General features: G+C 42.0%; 1 protein-coding gene across 2 annotated transcripts in view; it reads left to right on the forward strand.

The window, feature by feature from the left end:
• The window catches only part of IARS2 (isoleucyl-tRNA synthetase 2, mitochondrial), a 66162-nt gene that overhangs the window by 1971 nt on the left and 42423 nt on the right, over positions 1–21768 (forward strand). For both annotated transcript variants that reach the window (XM_008985188.5, XM_002760499.7), the window contains exons 2-9: positions 1001–1123; positions 15550–15709; positions 17151–17299; positions 17386–17435; positions 17518–17627; positions 17710–17800; positions 18139–18254; positions 21167–21336. In XM_008985188.5, coding sequence (XP_008983436.4) covers positions 1001–1123; positions 15550–15709; positions 17151–17299; positions 17386–17435; positions 17518–17627; positions 17710–17800; positions 18139–18254; positions 21167–21336 — 969 coding nt within the window. The remainder of the gene's footprint in view (positions 1–1000; positions 1124–15549; positions 15710–17150; positions 17300–17385; positions 17436–17517; positions 17628–17709; positions 17801–18138; positions 18255–21166; positions 21337–21768) is intronic.

The raw sequence follows: 21768 nt of genomic DNA on the forward strand, positions 1-21768 counted from the left end.
AAACAGAGTTTCACTATATTGGACAGGCTGGTCTGGAACTCCGGACCTCAGGTGATCCGCCCGCCTCAGCCTCCCAAAGTGCCAGGATCACAAGCGTGAGCCACCGTGCCCGCCCAGAGTTCATCTGATTTTTTAAAGGCTTTTTATTCAGTACCTTCTCTATGCTAGAGTGGCCGTTTCCAATGTTTTCTTGTTTAATCTTCACACCAGCCCTGTGCGATGGATATTATTAACACTTTTCTTTTCTTTTTCTTTTTTTTTTTTTTTTTTGAGACAGAGTTTCACTCTTGTTACTCAGGCTGGAGTGCAATGGCGCGATCTCGGCTCACCGCAACCTCCTCCTCCTGGTTCAGGCAATTCTGCCTCAGCCTCCTGAGTAGCTGGGATTACAGGCACGCGCCACCATGCCCAGCTAATTTTTTTGTGTTTTTAGTAGAGACGGGGTTTCACCATGTTGACCAGGATGGTCTCGATTTCTTGACCTCGTGATCCACCCGCCTCAGCCTCCCAAAGTGCTGGGATTACAGGTGTGAGCCACCGCGGCAGGCCCGTAAGTGCATAGTAACTTGGCCAAGATCACACAGCAAGTGAGGGAAGGGAAGTGAGACTGCCGTACATGTTGTTCCCAGATTTTGGGAATGGCAAGCATCGCAGCCAAAGAATAGCAAGAATGTGTGTATCGGGAATCTGTAGGTCCTTCAACATGGTGGGGGTGGGGAGTGATGAGAGAATGCCCAAGAACTTAGTGGTATTAAACCTTTGGAGGGTCCTGCCTATCATGTAGAGTTTAGACTTCAGTCTTGAGGTGTGTGGGGAAACTACTGAAAGGTTTTAAGAGATGTGTACTCAGTCACACATTTCAGAAACCTCACCTTGTATTTCAGAGTTGAATAGATTGGAATGGAATTGGAATGGAAATAAGCAAGTGTTGGCTGTTATTGGTAAGACTCAGGAGTATGTATTTATATGATGTTTAGATATCGTTGTTCTTTTTAAACAGAAATGTGGATTTTCAGAACTTTATTCATGGCAAAGAGAAAGAAAAGTAAAGACAGAATTTTGCCTTCATGATGGACCTCCTTATGCAAATGGTGACCCTCATGTTGGACATGCTTTAAATAAGGTAATTATAATTTAGGTTATGACACTTGAAAGAAAGTGTTTATGTAAATACTCTTAGAGAGTGTACTCTATTTATATGATAATTATGTAAATTTACATTGGCATGTAAAACTAAAACGTTTTCATACAAAGCAATATATAACTTTAGTGCTGCATGAAAAAAACATTGCTGGTATTTGCTTTGAGCTTAATGTTATTTTATATTAGTAAACATCATCTTATTCAGTACGTAATTATCGTGCAAGGCATTGTCCTGGGAATAGCAGTAGACCCTACTGCTATTAGTTATGGCTTGGTGGGGTGCAGTGGGTCATGCCTGTAATCGTGCCTGGGCCACAGCATGGATGTCAATAATAATCAGTTCACTGATTTTTCAGTTCTTTATGTAGATTTCAGTGGGAATTTTGGGAAGCACGTGGCCTTGAGAATCTGTAGTTTCAAAACGAAGAATTTGGTCACTGAATGGGTCAATAGTGCTATTAGAGGCCAGGCACAGTGTGGCTCACGCCTGTAATCCCAGCACTTTGGGAGGCTGAGGTGGGTGGATCACTTGAGGTCAGGAGTTCAAGAGCAGCCTGGCCAACATGGCAAAACCCTGTCGCTACGAAAAATACAAAAATTAGTTGGGCGTGGTGGAGCACTCTTGTAATCCTAGCTACTCAGGAGGCTGAGGCAGGAGAATCATTTGAACCCAGGGTGGGGGGTGGAGGTTGCAGTGAGCTGAGTTTGCACCATTGAACTCCAGCCTGGGTGACAGAGCGAGACTGTCTCAAAATACCAACAAAGTGCTATCAGAGTAGTATTACTACATATTGTGACATACATTGCATATTGTATTATGTAGTAAATTATATTGAAAGCTTCTGAAACATTTTAGACATGTTACACATCTTGCACATTTGCCAGTATTATTTGCTTCCACACAAGCCAAACTACGCTCTACTGCTTGCTGATTTACTTTTTAATTTTTAGACATATGATATCAGATGGTATAAAAAAGCATTTACTTCTTTCAGTGGAGAAAACTGATGTGCTTGATTTTATTTTGGTACATGCTATTTGATACCAATTTCATTAAAATTTTATTTTTGGCCGGGCGCGGTGGCTCAAGCCTGTAATCCCAGCACTTTGGGAGGCCGAGGCGGTGGATCACGAGGTCAAGAGATAGAGACCATCCTGGTCAACATGGTGAAACCCCGTCTCTACTAAAAATACAAAAAGATTAGCTGGGCACGGTGGCGCCTGCCTGTAATCCCAGCTACTCAGGAGGCTGAGGCAGGAGAATTGCCTGAACCCAGGAGACGGAGGTTGCGGTGAGCCGAGATCGCGCCATTGCACTCCAGCCTGGGCAACAAGAGCGAAACTTAGTCTCAAAAAAAAAAAATTTATTTTTGTTAAACTTCACATTTCAGATATTGATTCAAATGAAATTTTAAGAATACGGATCTCTTGTACATCTTAGTTTTCCCTGATGATGACATTTTGGAAAACCGTAGTATAATATTACAAGTAGGATATTAACATTGATACAGTTAAGATGCTGAACATTACTGTAAGAATCCCTCTTGTCACCCTTTTGTAACCAAGTTATCTTCCTCACGTTGCGCTCTCTAACTGCTTTCAGCCATGGATATATTCTCCATTTCTATATTTTTGTTATTTCAAGAATGCTATGTAAATGAAAACATGCAGTTTATAATCTTTTGGGACTGATTTTTTTCACTCAACATAATTCCCTTGAGATGCGTCTAAGCTTTTTAGTAGTAGTATTTTTTCATTGCTGAGTAGTATTCTATGGTGTGGATGTATCACAGTTTACCCATAAACCTGTCGAAGTACAACTGGGTCATTTACAGTTTTTGGGTATTATGAATAAAGGTGCTAAAAGCATTAATGTTCAGGTTTTATGTGAATGTAATTTTTTTTTTTTTTTTTTTGAGACAGGCTCTTTCTCTTACCCAGGCTGGAGTGCAGTGGCGCAATCATAGCTCACTGCAGCCTCACTTTTCTGTGCTCATGCTATCCTCTCACCTCAGCCTCCCAAGTAATTGAGACCACAGGCGCAGGCTACCAGGCCTGGTTAATTTTTGTAATTTTTGTAGAGATGGTGTTTTGCCATGTTGCGCAGGTGGGTCTTGAACTCCTGGGCTCAAGCAGTTCACCTGCTTCGGCCTCCCAAAGTCTCTAACTTGCACCTTTTTTTTTTTTTTTTGAGACGGAGTTTCGCTCTTGTTACCCAGGCTGGAGTGCAACGGCGCGATCTCAGCTCACCGCAACCTCCGCCTCCTGGGTTCAGGCAATTCTCCTGCCTCAGTCTCCCCGGTAGCTGGGACTACAGGCACGCGCCACCATGCCCAGCTAATTTTTTGTATTTTTAGTAGAGACAGGGTTTCACCATGTTGACCAGGATGGTCTCGATCTCTTGACCTCGTGATCCACCCGCCTCACCCTCCCAAAGTGCTGGGATTACAGGTGTGAGCCACCGCGCCCGGCCTAACTTGCACCTTTTTACTGTGATGTCTTTTTTCCATTTCTTTGTGTTTTTTCCTTCTTGGAGTTCATGGAACTTTCTGGATGTATGGGTTGGTGTTGTTTAATACATTTCAGAAATTTTCATTTATTACTTCTTTGGATATTTTTTCTGCCTCTGTTTTCTCTCCTTTCCTCTGAAACTCTCATTATGCATTTGTTGGTTTGCTGAATGATGTGTGTAATGATGGCTCTGAGGCTCTCTGTAGTTTTGTTATTCTTTGAATTATACAGTATTTATTGATCTATCTTGTTTATTTTTTCTTCTGCTAGATTGTATCTACTATTGAACCTCTCCACTGAATTTTTCATTTTGGTTCTTTTTTATTGTTGTTTGAGACGGAGTCTTGCTGTCACCCAGGTTGGAGTGCAGTGGTACAATATTGGCTTATTGCAACTTCCGCCTCCTGGGTTCAAGCGATTCTCCTGCCTCAGCCTCCTGAGCAGCTGGGATTACAGGTGCCCCCCATCATGCCCAGCTAATTTTTGTATTTTTAGTAGGGACAGGGTTTCGCCAAGTTGGTCAGGCTGTCTCAAACTCCTGACCTCGTGATCTGCCTGCCTTGGCCTCCCAAATAGCTGGGATTACAGGTGTGAGCCACCAAGCCTGGCCATTTGGGGTCTTTTTTTTTTTTTGAAACGGAGTTTCGCTGTTGTTACCCAGACTGTAGTGCAATGGCACGATCTCGGCTCACCGCAACCTCCGCCTTCTGGGTTCAAGCAATTCTCCTGCCTCAGCCTCCCGAGTAGCTGCGACTACAGGCGTGCACGACCACGCCCAGCTAATTTTTGTATTTTTAGTAGGGACGGGGTTTCACCATGTTGACCAGGATGGTCTCAATCTCTTGACCTCGTGATCCACCCGCTTTGGCCTCCCAAAGTGCTGGGATTATAGGCATGAGCCACCGTGCCCGGCCGGGTCTTTTTTTTTTTTAAAAAAAAAAAAAAACTTCTATTTCTTTAGTGATATTCTCTGTTAGATGTGACATTATCATCATACCTTCCTTTATCTTTTTAATCATGGATTCTGTTAGTTCTTTGAACATTTATAATGTTAATTTTGAAGTCTTTTTCTGTAACATTTGACATCTGATTACTTTTATAGGTAGTTTTTATTTTATATTTATTTATTTTTTTTGTGAGACTGAGTCTCACTTTGTTACCAGGCCAGAGTGCAGTGGCATGATCTCAGCTGCTATCTCTGCCTCCCAGGTTCGAGTGATTCTCCTGCCTCAGCCTCCTAAGTAACTGGGACTACAGGCGTGTGCCAGCACACCCAGCTAATTTTTGCATTTTTAGTAGAGATGGAGTTTCACCATGTTGGCCATGGTGGTCTTGGTCTCTGGACCTTGTGATGCACCTGTCTCCGCCTCCCAAAGTGCTGGGATTACAAGCGTGAGCCACCGCGCCCAGCCTCTATTTTCTGCTTTCTTTTTCCAGTGTGTGTGCCATAGTTTGTATGTCTTGTAATTTTTTTGTTGGAAACTGGGCACTTTAGATGTAGTAAATCTGAATAATGGTCTCTCCCACCTCTCAGAGCTTGTAATTGTTATTTACTTGTGACTGGCTATAGTATTTTCATGAAGTCTGTTTCTGCCCCCTCCCATTCTTCCCTTGTGTTAAGCCTCTGATTCTCAGGGAGGCATAGCTTTGTGTATGTCCACAGTCTCCCTGGGATGACAGTGATTTTGGCAATGCTCCTGTCCTCTCTTTCCTTGACAACACCAATTTATTTAGCTTGAAATTTTCCAGCTCTTGACTCTGTTGTTTTCAACAATTCCCTGGGGCATAAATTGCTCTGCAGACTAAGAAAATCAAATTTGAGGTCTTTTGAAGGATTAGTTCTTGAGGTCAGTGTCTGATATTTGTTCTGACCCTAGGAGGGCTTCTGTCAGCTGTTTCTTTCCGTGGTTCTCTCCTCCAAGCTATGTGGCCTGTAGTTTAGCCTGTATCATCTTGAACGTGTGGATCTTCTAATTGGCTTTTTCTACAGCTTTCACTCTTTCTTCTACGAGCCCCATTACGTCTGAATTCTGAATGCTCTAACAATGGGAAGAGTGTAGGAACTATTCATGTTATTGCCTGCTTCTCTTCCAGCCCGGCATTGTCTCTCAGTCAGGGCTCTGGAGTGAAACAACTGTACACGTCTGTGAGGGACACTTCCACTTTAGGAGTCAGGTGTTTATGGGGTGGGCAGTAGCATGAGGTCCTCTTGAGTGGCCTCTCTGGTATGGAACCACCATCTTATGAGTGAGGACAAGGGTGACTGGACTCCCAGTATTCCCAGCAGACGTACACTGTTCCATGATTGTGGGCTGAGTGAAGAAAGGGAGCTTCTGCTTCTTGACTACACTTGCCCAGAACTTAGCTGGGGAATAGGTAGCAACAGGTAGCTGGGGAAGGAGGAGACGTTTCGATGTCCTGCCCCTCCTCGGAAAGATAGGCCTAGACTGGGAGCTGGGAGAACAGGGAACCTGGTGTTCTAGGCTGCAGCAGTATGGGGTGGTAGTCTTGGCTTCTTTGAACTAACTGGCACAGAGGAGAGAGGGAGTGGTCTTGGGTCAAATACCATAGACACTCACTTTTCTTACCTAGTGTTTGAAGATTTGTCTTCTATAGATGTTTCTTCATTTGGCGTATACCTTTAGGATCAATTCCAGAGGCTTTAAATGGTTTTTTTTTGAGACAGAGTCTTGCTCCATTGCCAGGTGCCAGGCTGGAGTGCAGTGGTGCGATCTTGGCTCACTGCAACCTCCACCTCCCAGGTTCAAGCAATTCTCCTAACTCAGCCTCCTGAGTAGCTGGGACTACAAGCACACACCACCATGCCCAGCTCATTTTTCTATATTTAGTAGAGATGGGGTTTCACCATGTTGGCCAGGGTGGTCTTGATTTTTTGACCTTGTGATTCGCCTTCCTCAGCCTTGCAAAGTGCTGGGATTAAGGGTATGATCCACTGTGCCCAGCCCTAAATGGTTGTTTTTAAAAATAATTTTTACCGATTTTACTAGGAAACAGGTCCACATGACTTCTCATGCTATTGTTCCTGAAGTCAGACTTTGTTTCACTGTTTTTTTTTTTTTCTGTTTTATGTTTCACTGATTTCTGCTTCCATCTTTTTTTTGAGACAGAGTCTTGCTCTGTCACCCATGCTGGAGTGCAGTGGTGCGATCATGGCTCACTGCAACCTCTGCCTCCTGGGTTCAAGCAATTCTCGTGCCTCGGCCTCCTGGGATTACAGGTGTGTGCCACCATGCCCTGCTAATTTTTGTATTTTTAGTAGAGATGGGGTTTCACCATGTCGGCCAGGCTGGTCTCAAAGTCCCGACCTCAAGTTATCCACCAATCTTGGCCTTTCAAAGTGCTGGGATTACAGGCATGAGCCACAGTGCCCAGCTGGCTTCTGTCTTTATTTTCTTATTTCTGCTTGCTTTGGGTTCATTTTTTCTCGTTTCTTGAGGTGGACTTTTACAGGCATCCATTTTCTAACATATGTACTTGAATGCTATAAATTTCCCTTTCAGCACTGCTTTAGCTATGCCCCACCAATTTTGACATGTTGGACTTCAATTTTTATTCAGTCTACTGTGTTTTTAAAGTTTTCTTGAGGCCAGGTGCAGTGGCTCAAGCCTTAATCCCAGCAATTTGGGAGGCCAAGGCAGGTGGATCACTTGAGGCCAGGAGTTCCAGACCAGCCTGGGCCACATGGTGAAACCCTGTATCTACTAAGAAAACAAAAATTAGCTGGACGTGGTGGCATGCGCCTCTGGTCTCAGCGACTTGGGAAGCTGAGGTTGGAGAATCCCCTGAGCCTGGGAAGTTAAAAGTGGCAATGAGCCACGATCGCACCACTGTACTCCAGCTTGGGCGACTGTAGGGTCCAGCCCTACAGGGTCCTATGAGGCCCTCTCTGCTGGTGTGGAGACAAGAAATTGTATGAATAAAAGACACAAGACACAGAGATAGAGAAAAGAGAGTTTGGGGCCAGGGGTCCACTGCCAACCAAAGCACGGAGCCCAGCAGTGGCCCCGAGTGCCTGGACGCTCTGGCTTTTATTGAGTCCAAAGCTGGGGCAGGGTATGTAGGGCGTGGCATTGGCGGTCAGTGATAGGTCAGTACATCACGTGTTATATAGGTTGGAGCCCAAGGCTTTCAGGTTGTGGAGATAAGGTAAGGAGCATAATGTGTCAGCACTTTTTCTGTACTTGTTAAGAAAGAATAAAGACATTAAGATTTACGTTACTTTTACTGATGATTTCTTCTGAGAAAAAAGGAACCAGGTACAGAAGTGGAACATAGAGTGGACATGGAACGTGACCACGGAAGCACAGTATCACATAGAGACATTTAAGCCCCCGATACCTGGGGCCTACCTGACAGTGGCAGGCCTACCGAAAGAGCTTGGAGGAGTTTTCTCCTAACTCCCCCGAGGAAAAAGCTGTCTTGGCCATCTTGGACATCTTCCCTAGCTGGCTAAACAGTAAGCACTTTTTCAGCACTGGCACAGCGGCACAACTGAGACGCCCTCCAGTAGTCCTTAGGGGGACCAGCATGACACAGAGCTTAAAGCGTCTTGCCTTAGGGTCATTTCTTTCACAATATCACCCCAGGTTTGCTTCTGACGTAAGAGGCGTTAGTAAAAGAATTAGGATCACCTATGAGAAACTAAGATCACCTGTGAATAGCTAGTATCTACTACGGCTTTCTAGTTACTTTCTTCTTCATTATTTATATGGAAATAGGCTGAGGCTTCTGGCTCCTGTCTAGGCACTTACAGGGTCTCCCGCTACAGGCGACAGAGCGAGACCATGTTTCAACAACTACAACAAAAATTTTCCTTGAAAATTTCTTTCAAGGAAAATGAATTTTTTACATGTGTGCTGTTTATAGTTTTTATTTATTTATTTATTTTTTGTAGAGACAAATTCTTTCTCTATTAACCAGGCTGCTTTCCAACTTCTGGCCTCAAATCATCCTCTTGCCCTTGACATCCCAAATTTTGAGATTACAGGTGTAAGCCACTGTATCTGGCCTCATACGTGTCTTGTTTAGTTTTTAGGTGTTTGAAGATCTTTCTGTTATCTTTCCCTTATTCATTTTAATCCATTATGGATAAAGAGCATTTTCTATTATTTCAGTTCCTTTTTTTTTTTTTTTTTGAGACGGAGTCTTGAACTCTTGCCCAGGCTGGAGTGTAATAGCACGATGTGGGCTTGCTGCAACCTCCGCCTACTGGGTTCAAGTGATTTTCCTGCTTTAGCCTCCTGACTAGCTGGGATTACAGGCACCCATCACCACGGCTGGCTAATTTCTTTTTTCTTTTTTTTTTTTTTTTTTTTCTCTTGATGCTCAGGCTGGAGTGCATTAGCGCAATCTTGGGCTCACTGCAACCTCTGCCTCCCAGGTTCAAGCTATTCTCCTGCCTCATCCTTCCAAGTAGCTGGGATTACAGGCATGTGCCACTATGCCCAGCTAATTTTGTAGTTTTAGTAGAGACGTGGTTTCTCTATGTGGGTCAGGCTGGTCTCAAGCTCCTGACCTCAGGTGATCCACCTGTTTCGGCCTTACAAAATGCTGGGATTACAAGCATGAGCCACCATGCCCGGCCCAATTTTTTGTATTTTTAGTAGAGATAGGGTTTCACTATGTTGGTAAGGCTGATCTTGAACTCCTGATGATCTGCCTGCCTTGGCCTCCCAAAGTGTTGGGATTACAGGCGTAAGCCACTGCGCCCGGCCTGATTCCAGTTCTTTTCAATTTGTTGAGTTTTATTTTTATGACCCAAAAGATGGTTTATTATATTTTTTGTTTTGTTGACACATGATAGAAATATACATGTTCATGTCCTTTGCAGGGACATGGATGTAGCGGGAAACCATCATTCTCAGCAAACTAACACAAGAACAGAAAACCAAACGCTGCATGTTCTCACTCATAAGTGGGAGTTGAACAATGAGAACACGTGGGACGCAGGGAGGGGAACATCCCACACCTGGGTCTGTCGTGGGGTGGGGGTCTAGGGGAGGGATAGCATTAGGAGAAATACCTAATGTAGATGACAGGTTGATGGGTGCAGCAAACCACCATGATACGGGTATACCTATGTAACAAACCTGCACGTTCTGCATGTGTACCTCAGAACTTAAAGTATAATAATAAAATTTTTTTTGAGATATATGGGTATATATTTCATAATTGACATCACATCTGAATTTGGACTGGCACCAAAAATAGCATGTGGCCAGTGGCTACTTATACCATGGCTTAGAGTATATATGATGCATGCATGCATTCATGTATTTGATAAATATTTATAGAATAGTGCCAAAAATCATTTGAAATGCTGGAATTCATGGGTGAAGAGGACAGATGGGCTCTCTGAGTTCATGGAGCTTATGTTTTACAGAGAAGAGACAGATAATAAATACACGTTTCCAAAGAGATAAGTAGAAAGGAGGTTATTTAAATGATGATTGATTTAAATAATTACCCAGAGTAAAGTATACCAATCTTAAGTATATATAGCTAGATAATTTTTTTTTTCTGAGATGGAGTCTCACTCTGTCTCTCAGGCTGGAGTGCAGTGGCACTATCTTGGGTCACTGCAACCTCTAGCTCCTGGGTTCAAGTGATTCTCCTGCCTCAGCCTCCTAGGTAGCTGAGATTACAGGCGCATGCTACCATGCTCAGCTAATTTTTCTATTTTTAGTAGAGGTGGGATATCACCATGTTGGCCAGGATGGTCTCGATCTGACCTTGTGATCTGCCCACCGTGGCCTCCCAAAGTGCTGTGATTACAGGCGTGAGCCACCACACCCAGCCTCTGATAATTTTTTTTTTTAATGTGACAACCACTCAGATTACAGGGCTCCTTCATGTTCACTAGTAAACAGTTTGAAATCTGAGTTTTTAAAGTGGACAAGAGATGGGAGAAGAACATAATACCTTTTCGACTTTCCATAGGTATGGAACAGAGGAAATTGTTTTCTGAACTACTGGGCTAGTGGTCAGAGCACTGTTTCCTCTTGGGAAGAGGGAAATTGAGCTTGGAGCCAAGTCTATTCTTTGCCTTTGATTCTCTCATTCTATTATAATAATACATTAAAAAAAATTTTTTTTTAAATAGTATAAACTTTATTTATCAACATGAGATCTATCAAGGTCAAGACATTTTTGTAAGTGATGTTTCCAGCCATTCAGTCCCTCCTTAAAGAATAAAGGGTCCTGGGAATTCAACTAGATCCATGCGGTCTTATTTACATTATTATCTGAAGAAAGATGGGTGCCCTTTAGAATTGTTTTTAAGATTAAGAAACAGAAATAAGTCAGAAGGAGCCAAATCAGGAACATAAAGTGGATGCCTATGATTTCCCCTCAAAACGCTCACAAAATTGCCCTTGTTGGATGAGAGGAATGAGCAGGATCATTGTCCGTGTGGACTCTGGTGAAGCTTCCCTGGGCATTTCTCTGCTAAAGCTTTGACTAAATACTCATCATAAGCAGATGTGATTGTTTTTCCGGCGCTCCAGAAAGTCAACAAGCAAAATGCTTTGAGCATCCCCAGAACCGTTGCCATGACCTTTGCTTTTGACTGGTCCGTCTTTGCTTTAACTGGACCCCTTCACCTCTTGGTGGCCATGGCTTTGATTGTGCTTTGTCTTCAGGGTTGTACTTCAGGGTTGTAAAGCCGTGTTTCATCTCCTGTTATAGATCTTCAAAGACATGCTTAGGATCTTGATCCCACTTGTTTAAAATTTCCATGGAAAGCTCTGCCCTTGTCTGCAGCGAATCTGGAAGCAACAGTTTTAGCACCCATTGAGTGGAAGATTTCATTAACTACAATTTTTCATTCAGAATAGTGTAAGCTGAACCCAGTAAGAAGACAATGGTGTTGGCTGTTGTTCTGCTGTTACCCACTGGTCCTCTTCAATTGGGGCACAGACAAGATGAATACTTTCCTTGCAGTGATGTGGATGGTGTGCCACAGAGGGCTTCATCCTCAACACCATCTTGTTCCTTCTTAAAAGGAGGTATCCATTTGTAAACTGCTGATTTCTTTGGGGCATTGTCCCTTAAACTTTTCATTGAGTATTGATGACTACTAAATTTGATGCTTGCTTTGGTTCAATTTTAGCAGAATTCATGTTACTCTGATAGGAGCTCCTTTCAAACTGGTGTCTTATTCTTCTTAGAGCCTCAAACTAGATCCGTTCTGGAGGTTGGGAAGTCCAAGATCAGGGTGCCACATAGCGGAGTTCTGGTCTTCTTGCTGCAGCCTCACATGGTAGGGAGATGTCTCTTCTTTTAAGGACACAAATTCCATCCTAAGGGCTCCACCTTCAGGACCTAATCACATACCAACAGCCCCACCTCCAAATACCTACATGATGGGGACTGGGATTTCAACATGTGAACTTGTCGCGGCGGCCGCCGAGCTCCGGGATGGCGTCGAGCAGCTGCGGGCCGGGGCGGCGGGCACACGCGGCCAGGTGTCGCCGGTGTCGCGCCAGCAGGCCGGCGTTCTCCCGGCTCAGCCGCGCCACTTGGCGCTCCAGCTCCTCGATGCGCCGCGACGATCCGGGTCAGCTCCTGCAGGTACTCGGCCGCCTGGCCGGGGACCTCAGCGGCGGCGCGGCAATGGCTGCACGGCCGGGAGAGCGGCTCGGCTCCCGCCTCCGCCGGCGCCGCCCCCAGGGCCCCCGCGCCGCTGCGCTCCGTTGCCCGCTATCCCGCGGACGCGCAGGGCGGCAGGGCGCGGAGCTGCGGCTACCGCGGGCAGGCGAGGAGTTTGCAAAGTAGTAATACATTTTTTAAAAGGCTCTGCTGCCCTCTAGTATTTAAAATGAACTTAAAAAGGTAAATTAGTTCTAAAACTATACCTAATGAAGAGGCCTACTGTATTAGTAAGGGTTTTGTCAGTGACAGAGTTCACCATAATATCGCATTCTCTGAGTACACTGTAAGTTCTGCGATGATCCGATGATACTTCTTAGCTCAGTATAAATAATATTAGGCTATTTGTGTTAATAGTTTCTTATAAAAGTTAATTTGTTTATTTCCTTTCCAAATTGCAGTTCTTTTTTCAAATTGCAATTTTTTTTTTTTTTTGGGGGGGGAGGAAGGCAGGAAGGAAGGGAGGAAGGAAGGAATGAAGGAAGGAAGGGAGGAAGCAGGGAGGGAGGGAGGGAAGGGAAGGAAGGAAATCAAGCAATGAGAGAGACATTGCGGACCTGGATCTAGAGGTTTACAAGTTGATTTCTTTTTTTTTGAGAGAAGGAAAGAAAAAAAAAATAAGTAAAGGAGAGGAAGAAAGAGGAAGAAAAAGAGGGAGAGTAAATGTAAATATTGCTTTATTTTGAAAAAAATTGGGTATTAATAATGGCCAATCAATGTTTCATTTAAACTTATGGGTAGGTGTGATGTGGTATTGACAAGAATGTATATTTTGTGTATTTGAAGTGGAGAGCTCTATAAATATTTATTAAGTTTACTTGTTCCGGATCTGAGTTCGAGTCCTTGAAATCCTTATTAATTTTCTGTCTCATTGAATCTAAGTCTCGTATCTGGGTGTTAGGATCGTTAGCTCTTGTTGTTGCATGGATCCTTTTACCACTATATCTTTGTTGCTTTAAAATCTATTTTATCCGATATGAGAATTGCAACTCCTGCTTTTTATTTATTTATTATTTATTTTTGCTCTCCATTTGGTTGGTAAATCTTCTCCATCCCTTTGTTTTGAGTCTTTGTGTATCCTTGCATGTGAAACAGGTCTGGATGTAACATGCCATTGGGTTTTGGCTGTGTCTTTTGATTGGGGGATTTAGTCAATTTATATTTAGGGTTACTGCCATTTGATGTTGACTGGCTGTTTTATCCATTTGTTGGTGTAAATTCTTCTTTATGTTGGTGCTCTTTACTTTTTGGTGTATTTTTAGAAAGGCTAATACTGGTTGTTTCTTTCTGTGTGTAATGCTTCTTTCAGAAGCTCTTGTAAAGCAGGCCTGGTGGTAATAAAATCTCTGAGTTCTTGCTTGTTCATAAAAGATTTTATTTTTCCTTCAGTTGTGAAGCTTAGTTTGGCTGGATATGAAATTCTGGGCTGAAGGTTCTGTTCTTTGAGGATGTTGAATATTGGCCCCCACTCTCTTCTGGCTTGTAGAGTTTCTGCTGAGAGATCTGCTGTAAGTCTGATAGGCTTGCCTTTGTGGGTAACCTGACCTTTCTATCTGGCTGCCCTTAGTATTTTCTCCTTCGTTTCAACCCTGGTGAATCTAACGATTATGTGCCTTGGGGTTGCTCTTCTTGAGGAATATCTTTGTGGTGTTCTCTGTATTACCTGGGGTTGAATGTTGACCTGCTTTGCTAGTTTAGGAAAATTTTCCTGAATAATATCCTGAAGAATATTTTCCAGCTTGGATTCATTCTCTCCGTCGCATTCAGGTACACCTATCAAACGTAAATTTGGTCTTTTCACATAGTCCCACATTTCTTGGAGACTTTGCTCATTCCTTTTTATCCTTTTTTCTCTAATCTTTTCTTCACATTTTATTTCATTAAGTTGGACTTTGACCTCTGATATCCCTTCTTCTGCTTGAACAATTCGAGTGTTTAAACCTGTGCATACTTCTCGGAGTTCCTGTATTGTATTCTTCAGTTCCATTAATTCACTCATACTCCTCTCTAAGTTGTCTATTCTCAATAGGATTTCATCAAACCTTTTTTCAAAGTTCCTAGTTTCTTTTTTTTTTTTTTTTTTTTTTTTTTTGAGACGGAGTTTCACTCTTGTTACCCAGGCTAGAGTGCAGTGGCGCGATCTCGGCTCACCGCAACCTCCGCCTCCTGGGTTCAGGCAATTCTCCTGCCTCAGCCTCCCGAGTAGCTGGGATTACAGGCACGCGCCACCATGCCCAGCTAATTTTTTGTATTTTTAGTAGAGACAGGGTTTCACGATGTTGACCAGGATGGTCTCGATCTCTTGACCTCGTGATCCACCCGCCTCGGCCTCCCAAAGTGCTGGGATTACAGGCTTGAGCCACCGCGCCCGGCCCCAGAGTTCCTAGTTTCTTTACGTTGGGCTACAACATGTTCTTTTAACTCACCGAAGTTTGTTATTATCCATTCCTTGAAGAGTGATTCTGTCATCGGGATGCGCTCGTTCTCCGTCAAGACTTGTTCCATTGTTGATGTGGAACTGTGATCATCTTTAGAGGGAGAGGCGTTCTGACTTTGAGTATTCTCAGCTTTTTTATGCTGGTTTCTTCCCGTCATTGTAAATTTATCCTTCTGTCGTCTTTGAAATTACCAACTTTCAGATTAGGTCTCTTGAGTGGACGTCCAGGTTGTTAGTTCCCTGGGCCAGAGCAGCGGCGTTAAAACTGATGGTGCTTTTCTGCCCAGGATTCTCCTGTCGGGCTTCCTTCTTGTGTCCATAGTAGGCGACTCTACCTTCCCGGGGCTCCAAACCTCGGTCAGAAGGGGTCCCGTTTGCGCCGAGTGCTGCCGCGCCGAGGTGCCGTCGCAGCCGCTGTGCCGGGCTCTGGTGTCGTGCTGGGGGCCCGTGCAGGTCCTCTGAACCTGTTTACTCTGCTCCGAGAGCTGCCGCGCCGAGGTGCGGGCGGAACCGCTGCACCGGCCACGAGAGTCCCGCTGGCGACCCGTGTGTTTCCTCCACTGGGGGATCTTCTGCTCCGTGAGCAACCAGACTTTGTCTGAAAGTGTGGCGTCCTCTAGTTCTCCGCGCCTTCCCTGAGAGCTGCAATCTCGGGATGTTAGCGATCGGCCATCTTGGATCGTTCCTCAAATTGCAATTTTTAAAACGGTATTAAATTAAAAAAAAAGAATTAAATTGTAGGTCAAATGTTTTATGTATGAATGATAATTATAATTTTATCTTTGCAGATTTTGAAAGACATAGCCAATCGATTCCATATGATGACTGGTTCCAAAATACATTTTGTGCCCGGCTGGGATTGTCATGGGTTGCCCATTGAAGTAAAAGTATTATCAGAACTTGGTGGAGAAGCTCAGAATCTTTCAGCTATAGAAATTCGAGAGAAAGGTAAAATAATGTCTATTTCTATTTTAAAATGATATTTGTAAACAGGTTCCTTGGAAAAGTCACAGCTTTACCAAAGGAACCTTTTGGTTTGGTTTGGTTTGGGTATAATGAGATTTATTGTAAATGCCTTTCTGTCACAGGAAATTCAGATCTATTTTATTGATTTTTATAAGAACGTATGAGACGGAGTTTTGCTCTTGTTGCCCCAGCTGCAGTGCAATGACACAATCTTGGCTCACGCCAACCTCTGCCTCCCGGGTTTAAGGGATTCTCTTGCCTCATCCTCCCAAGTAGTTGGGATTACAGGCCTGTGCCACCATGCCAGGCTAATTTTTGTATTTTTTAGTAGAGGCAGGGTTTCTCCATGTTGGCCAGACTGGTCTTGAACTCCTGACCTCAGGTGATCTGCCTTGGCTTCCCAAAGTGCTGGGAGTACAGGGGTGAGCCACCGTGCCTGGCCTCTGTTTGGATATTGAAGGGAAGACTTTGAGTGTTTCTAATTGCATTCTCAGCTTCTCAATGTTCATATTTTATACAATTATTTTTTTGTAATTTTTTTTTTAACTTTAGGGGGCTTGTTGAGTTATTTCTGGGGTTAAGACAAGAGTAAATTCTAAAATACATACATTTTACATCATTCCCTTATTCGTTCCTTTTTCTTTGTAGACTGGGCCAGGGAGGGCTCGCTTTTTCTCATGTGTTACACTTTGTACATTTGGATATAACTGTGAAGATTGTTTTACTTTCCTGTGAAACATATTATCATTGGCTTAGATTTGATATTCAGATTAATATTTTGTGTATAATGAAATGAAAATTATTATCGGAAATTTTCTTAAATTAAGAAATAAGGAATAATTTTTCTAGTTTATTTTTCCTAAATGTGAGGTCATTGTATAGTCTGGAAAATACAGAAGACAGTAATAAAATTTTAACTTTTGCAATTCCAGTTAATTTTAGAATTTGTAGGTATCTCCTGAACAGTGTTGACCTTCGTATTATTTTTCTATTAAAAAATTTTATAAGCTGGGCGCAGTGGCTCCCACCTGTAATCCCAGCACTTTGGGAGGCCAAGGTAGATGAATTGCCTGAGGTCAGGAGTTCAAGATCAGGCTGGCCAACATGACGAAACCCCATCTCTACTAAAAATACCAAAAAAATTAGCCGGGCTTGGTGGGGCACGCCTGTAGTCCCACCTACTTCAGAGGCTGAGGCATGAGAATTGCTTGAACCTGGGTGGTGGAGGTTACAGTGAGCTGTGATCATGCCACTGCAGTGTAGCCTAGGCAGCAAAGCTTGACTCCCTCTCAAAAAAAAAAAAAAAATCTTATATTCTAAACTGTCTACAGCATTTGTATTTAGAGAGATACATACTAAACCATGTTTATAAGAGTTCAAATTTACTGGTGTTCAGAAGCTTTTTATTTTTCCTTTTTTTTAGCTAGATCATTTGCTAAAGCAGCCATTGAGAAACAGAAATTAGCATTTATTCGTTGGGGAATAATGGCAGATTGGAATAATTGCTACTTTACATTTGATGGGAAGTATGAAGCCAAACAGTTGAGAAATTTTTACCAAATGTATGAAAAGGTAAAAAGATATTTTTTCTTCTTTGAGTAGGTTGGAGTATGTGTTAACAAAATCCTACCTTTAACGTAATATTTTGTCTTTTACAGGGCTTGGTTTATCGATCTTATAAACCTGTATTTTGGTCTCCCTCATCTAGGTATATCTGCATTTTTTGATAATTAAAAGGGAGAAATTTGTGAGGCTTCCGAATATTAATGTTTAATATTTCTAAACCTTAGGACTGCATTGGCTGAAGCAGAACTTGAATATAATCCTGAGCATGTCAGTCGTTCCATATATGTAAAATTTCCTCTCTTAAAACCTTCTTCTAAATTGGCATCTCTTATAGGTAAGATTTATTCATAGCTTGAGTGTACTAAAGTTGTAGAATTATCCCATTTGCTAACATATTTACAATTTTATGTTCACAGATAGTTCATCTCCTGTTAGTTTTTTGGTCTGGACCACACAGCCCTGGACAATTCCAGCCAATCAAGCTGTTTGCTATATGCCAGAATCAAAGTGGGTATATTATTGCATTTTTATTTTAGCCACAAATTGAATCTATTCTGTCATTACCATTATTTTGAATTTATTTTATCTTCTTTATTATTTTAAAACTTAATGAATTATACCTTAGTTATTATGTTCATATAGATTTTATTATCCTTTAGATGATCCTTTTTAAGACCTTATCCAGCTTTTGAGAAAAATGAAATAGAAATATATGTTATGAAGTCTTTTGAAAATAGTACAGTTTCATCTTGAAGTTGGTTTTTCTAAAATGATATTTAAAAATTAAAATCATATCTGGCTTTTCCTGTTTCATTACTGATAATTCTCTCCTAAAATTTTGTTAGGTATGCTGTTGTGAAATGTTCTAAGTCTGGAGACTTCTACATACTGGCTGCAGATAAAGTAGCGTCTGTTGCTTCTGCTTTGGAAACAACATTTGAGACTATTTCAACATTTTCAGGTGAAGACTTTGAGATATCTGACAACATAGTCATCAAAATACTGGGCTGACTTGAATTGACTACTTTGCTGAACAGTGCCCACTGTGAATTGAAACAGTTATGGCCTTTACCTTTCTAGAAAACATTTTACATGGATTACACTAAAGGAGAATATACATTAAGCATGATAGGAGTATAGAAAAATATGAATATTGATAAAGGTACAACAGATAAAAAAAAAATTGCTGGCAATAGCCAATAATTACTTGGTAACATTTTATGCAAAATTAATTTTTAAAATTGTTTTTATCTGCTTTAATAAAAGGAACAAGAAAGGAAATGAACGTATTCATTTTTTGGCATATGATTTTAATAGAGAATTGAATAAATTCTGAAAATCATTCAAAAAGCAGTTTTTCTATCAAAGGAATTTTACGTTATTTTATTATTTTTTTTGAGACAGAGTTTTACTCTCGTTGCCCAGGTTGGGTGCATTGGTGCAGTCTCGGCTCACTGCAACCTCTGCCTCCTCGGTTCAAGCAATTCTCCTACCTCAGCCTTCCGAGTAGCTGGGATTACAGGCATGCACCACCATGCCTGGCTAATTTTGTATTTTTAGGGTTTCTCCATGTTGGTCAGGCTGGTCTTGAGCTCCTTACCTCGGGTGATCTGCCTGCCTTGGCCTTCCAAAGTGCTGGGGTTATAGGCATGAGCCACCATGTCTGACCTTTATTTTTTTTTTTTTTAAAGAGATTGGGTCTCATTCTGTTGCCCATAGCCAGTCAGCTCATTATGGCTTCAAAATCCTGGGCTCAAGTGATCCTCCCGCCCTGGCCACCGAAGTAGCTGGGACTATAGGCATGTGCCACCACACCTAGCTAATTTTGAGAAAATACTTTGTAGAGACAGGTTCTTATTGTATAGCCCAGGCTGGTCTGGAATTCCTGTGTTCAAGTGATCTGCCCGCCTTGGCCTGCCAAATTGCTGGGATTACGGGCATGAGCACTCTGCCTGGCCCAGAAGAATTCTTTGTGAGCTATAATTTGGGACTTTTGAGGTAGTGACTGGTTTTGAAATATAATTATGGAAGTCTAGGGAAGTTTAAAATTAACTATTTTTTGGTCTTTTTTTTTTTTTTTTGAGACGTGGTCTTGCTCTGTCACCCAAGCTGGAGTGCAGTGGTGCCATCTTGGCTCACTACAGCCTCTGGGTCCTAAGCTCAAGTGATCTTCCTGCCTCAGCCTCTGGAATAGCTGGGACCACAAGTGTGTGCCACCATGCTGGGCTAATTTTTATTTTTTTGGTAGAGATGGGGTCTTGCTACATCACCCAGGCTGGTCTTGAACTCCTGGCTTCGAGTGATCCTCCTGCCTTGGTTTTTTAAAGTGCTGGGATTACAGACATGGGACACTATGCCTGGACTAGAATTTTATTTTATTTATATATTTTTAAAGACACGAGGTCTCACTATGTTGCCCAGGCAGGTCTTGAACTCCTGAGCTCAAGTGTTCCTCCTGCCTCTGCCTCCCAGAGTGCTAGGATTATAGACGCGAGCCACCACGCCTGGCCTAAAATTATCTTTTATCCTTAGATATGATAAAAAAATTCAGTCACATGAATAAAGGTACAAAAACGCCTGGAGAGACTGCCTGGCTAAATAGGAAAGCCCTCCAAATTAATCCGTTCAGATACAAGCCAATGAGAAGTTTAAACAACCTTAGCAAAACTAAAAAGATTTTAAGTCAAAGACAGGAAAGGAGCTTAAGAATTTTTAAGATGATTTGATCCTCTTTGGTGCAATAGGATAATAAAAATAAAAACCAGAATAATAATTTACTTTGCACCCTCCCATTTTTTTTTTAAATAGAGGTGGGATCTCATGGTGTTGCCCAGGCTTGTCTCAAACTCTTGGGCTCAAGCAGTCTTCCTGCCTGCAGTTAAAGACATAAGCTATTGCACCCAACCCCCGCCTCTTCTTTAAATGCAGAGGCTACTAAACAATTCATTGTCAAGTTACGTGTTCTCATAGAAGCTAAAAATCATAAGGTTTTTGAAAGTTTTGAGGTTGAATTTAAAGATCTTTTGTCTATATAACATCATTGTTTCAAATTCTTGGTATCAGATAATTATTGAGTTGCTATTTGAGTCACCATATTGTGGAGGATTATATATATATATTTCTTACCCCTGTCAAAATAAGCTGGTGTCATGTAGCTTTCTACTTACTAAAGCAGTAGACATTTTGAAGAATGAAGTAATTTGTATGGGGTAGATTTTCTTTCCAGAAAAAAATGAATTATTTCTCATTGATTACTTAGAGATCTTTTTGGGAGGGTGGTGAGGGAGAGAATGTTAAGTGGTAGATACAGTAAGTATCAAAACACTTAAACTACATTAACTTGCGTATTCTCACAGCAGCCTTTGAGATGGGAGTCAGAATTATCTGCATTTTACAGATTCCAGAAGGTCACAGAACAAGTTAAAGGGGCAGGTAGAATTTGAGCCTAGCCAGTCTTGTTCCAGATTCTGCACATTTAACCTCATATTCTATTGTTAAGCTTAATGAGATAGGTTTGCCATATAAAATGATTCTTTTTTTTTTTTTTGAGACGGAGTTTCGCTGCTGTTATCCAGGCTGGAGTGCAATGGCACGATCTCGGCTCACCGCAACCTCCGCCTTCTGGGTTCAAGCAATTCTCCTGCCTCAGCCTCCCGAGTAGCTGGGACTACAGGCGCGCACCACCATGCCCAGCTAATTTTTTTTTTTTGTATTTTTAGTAGAGACGGGGTTTCATCTCGTTGACCAATATGGTCTCAATCTCTTAACCTCGTGATCCACTCGCCTCGGCCTCCCAGAGTGCTGGGATTATAGGCATGAGCCACCGCGCCCGTCCATAAAATGATTAGTAATAGTGGTTTCCTTTCCCCACAGGTGTAGATTTGGAAAATGGTACTTGTCGTCATCCATTAATTCCTGATAAAGCCTCTCCTCTTTTACCTGCAAATCACGTGACCATGGCAAAAGGAACAGGATTGGTTCACACAGCCCCAGCTCATGGTATGGAAGATTACAGTGTAGCGTCTCAGCACAATCTGCCCATGGTACTGTTCTTCTTTTTTCAGTTTTAATTATTCATCTTAATGAAAGGGAATGATAAATTCTAACCACCATCTTTATTTTTAAAAAATGATGACTTTTGTCATATAATTGTAAAATGCTTATGGTTGTATAGTACTCCAAAGTTTAATTAATTCATACTAATTGAAAAATATTTCCCAGAATTAGGAGAAAATTTGCATGTTATAATTGAAGAATATATATATGGAGCACTTCTAAAATATTTTCTTTCTAGGATTAAGTCATATAGACAGATTACTTTTACTTCCTGAAAAGGTCTGTTTGTTTGTTTTAGCTAAACAGTCCTTTCTACACTTATTTATGCACCCTTCAGTTACTTAGCAAGTATTTCCATTTAGGTAAAAGTTGACTCTGAAAGGGAACAACTGTACATTGCCATAGATTTAGAAATGATA

This window comes from Callithrix jacchus, chromosome 19, assembly GCF_049354715.1.
Source record: "Callithrix jacchus isolate 240 chromosome 19, calJac240_pri, whole genome shotgun sequence".
Taxonomy (NCBI): domain Eukaryota; kingdom Metazoa; phylum Chordata; class Mammalia; order Primates; family Cebidae; genus Callithrix; species Callithrix jacchus.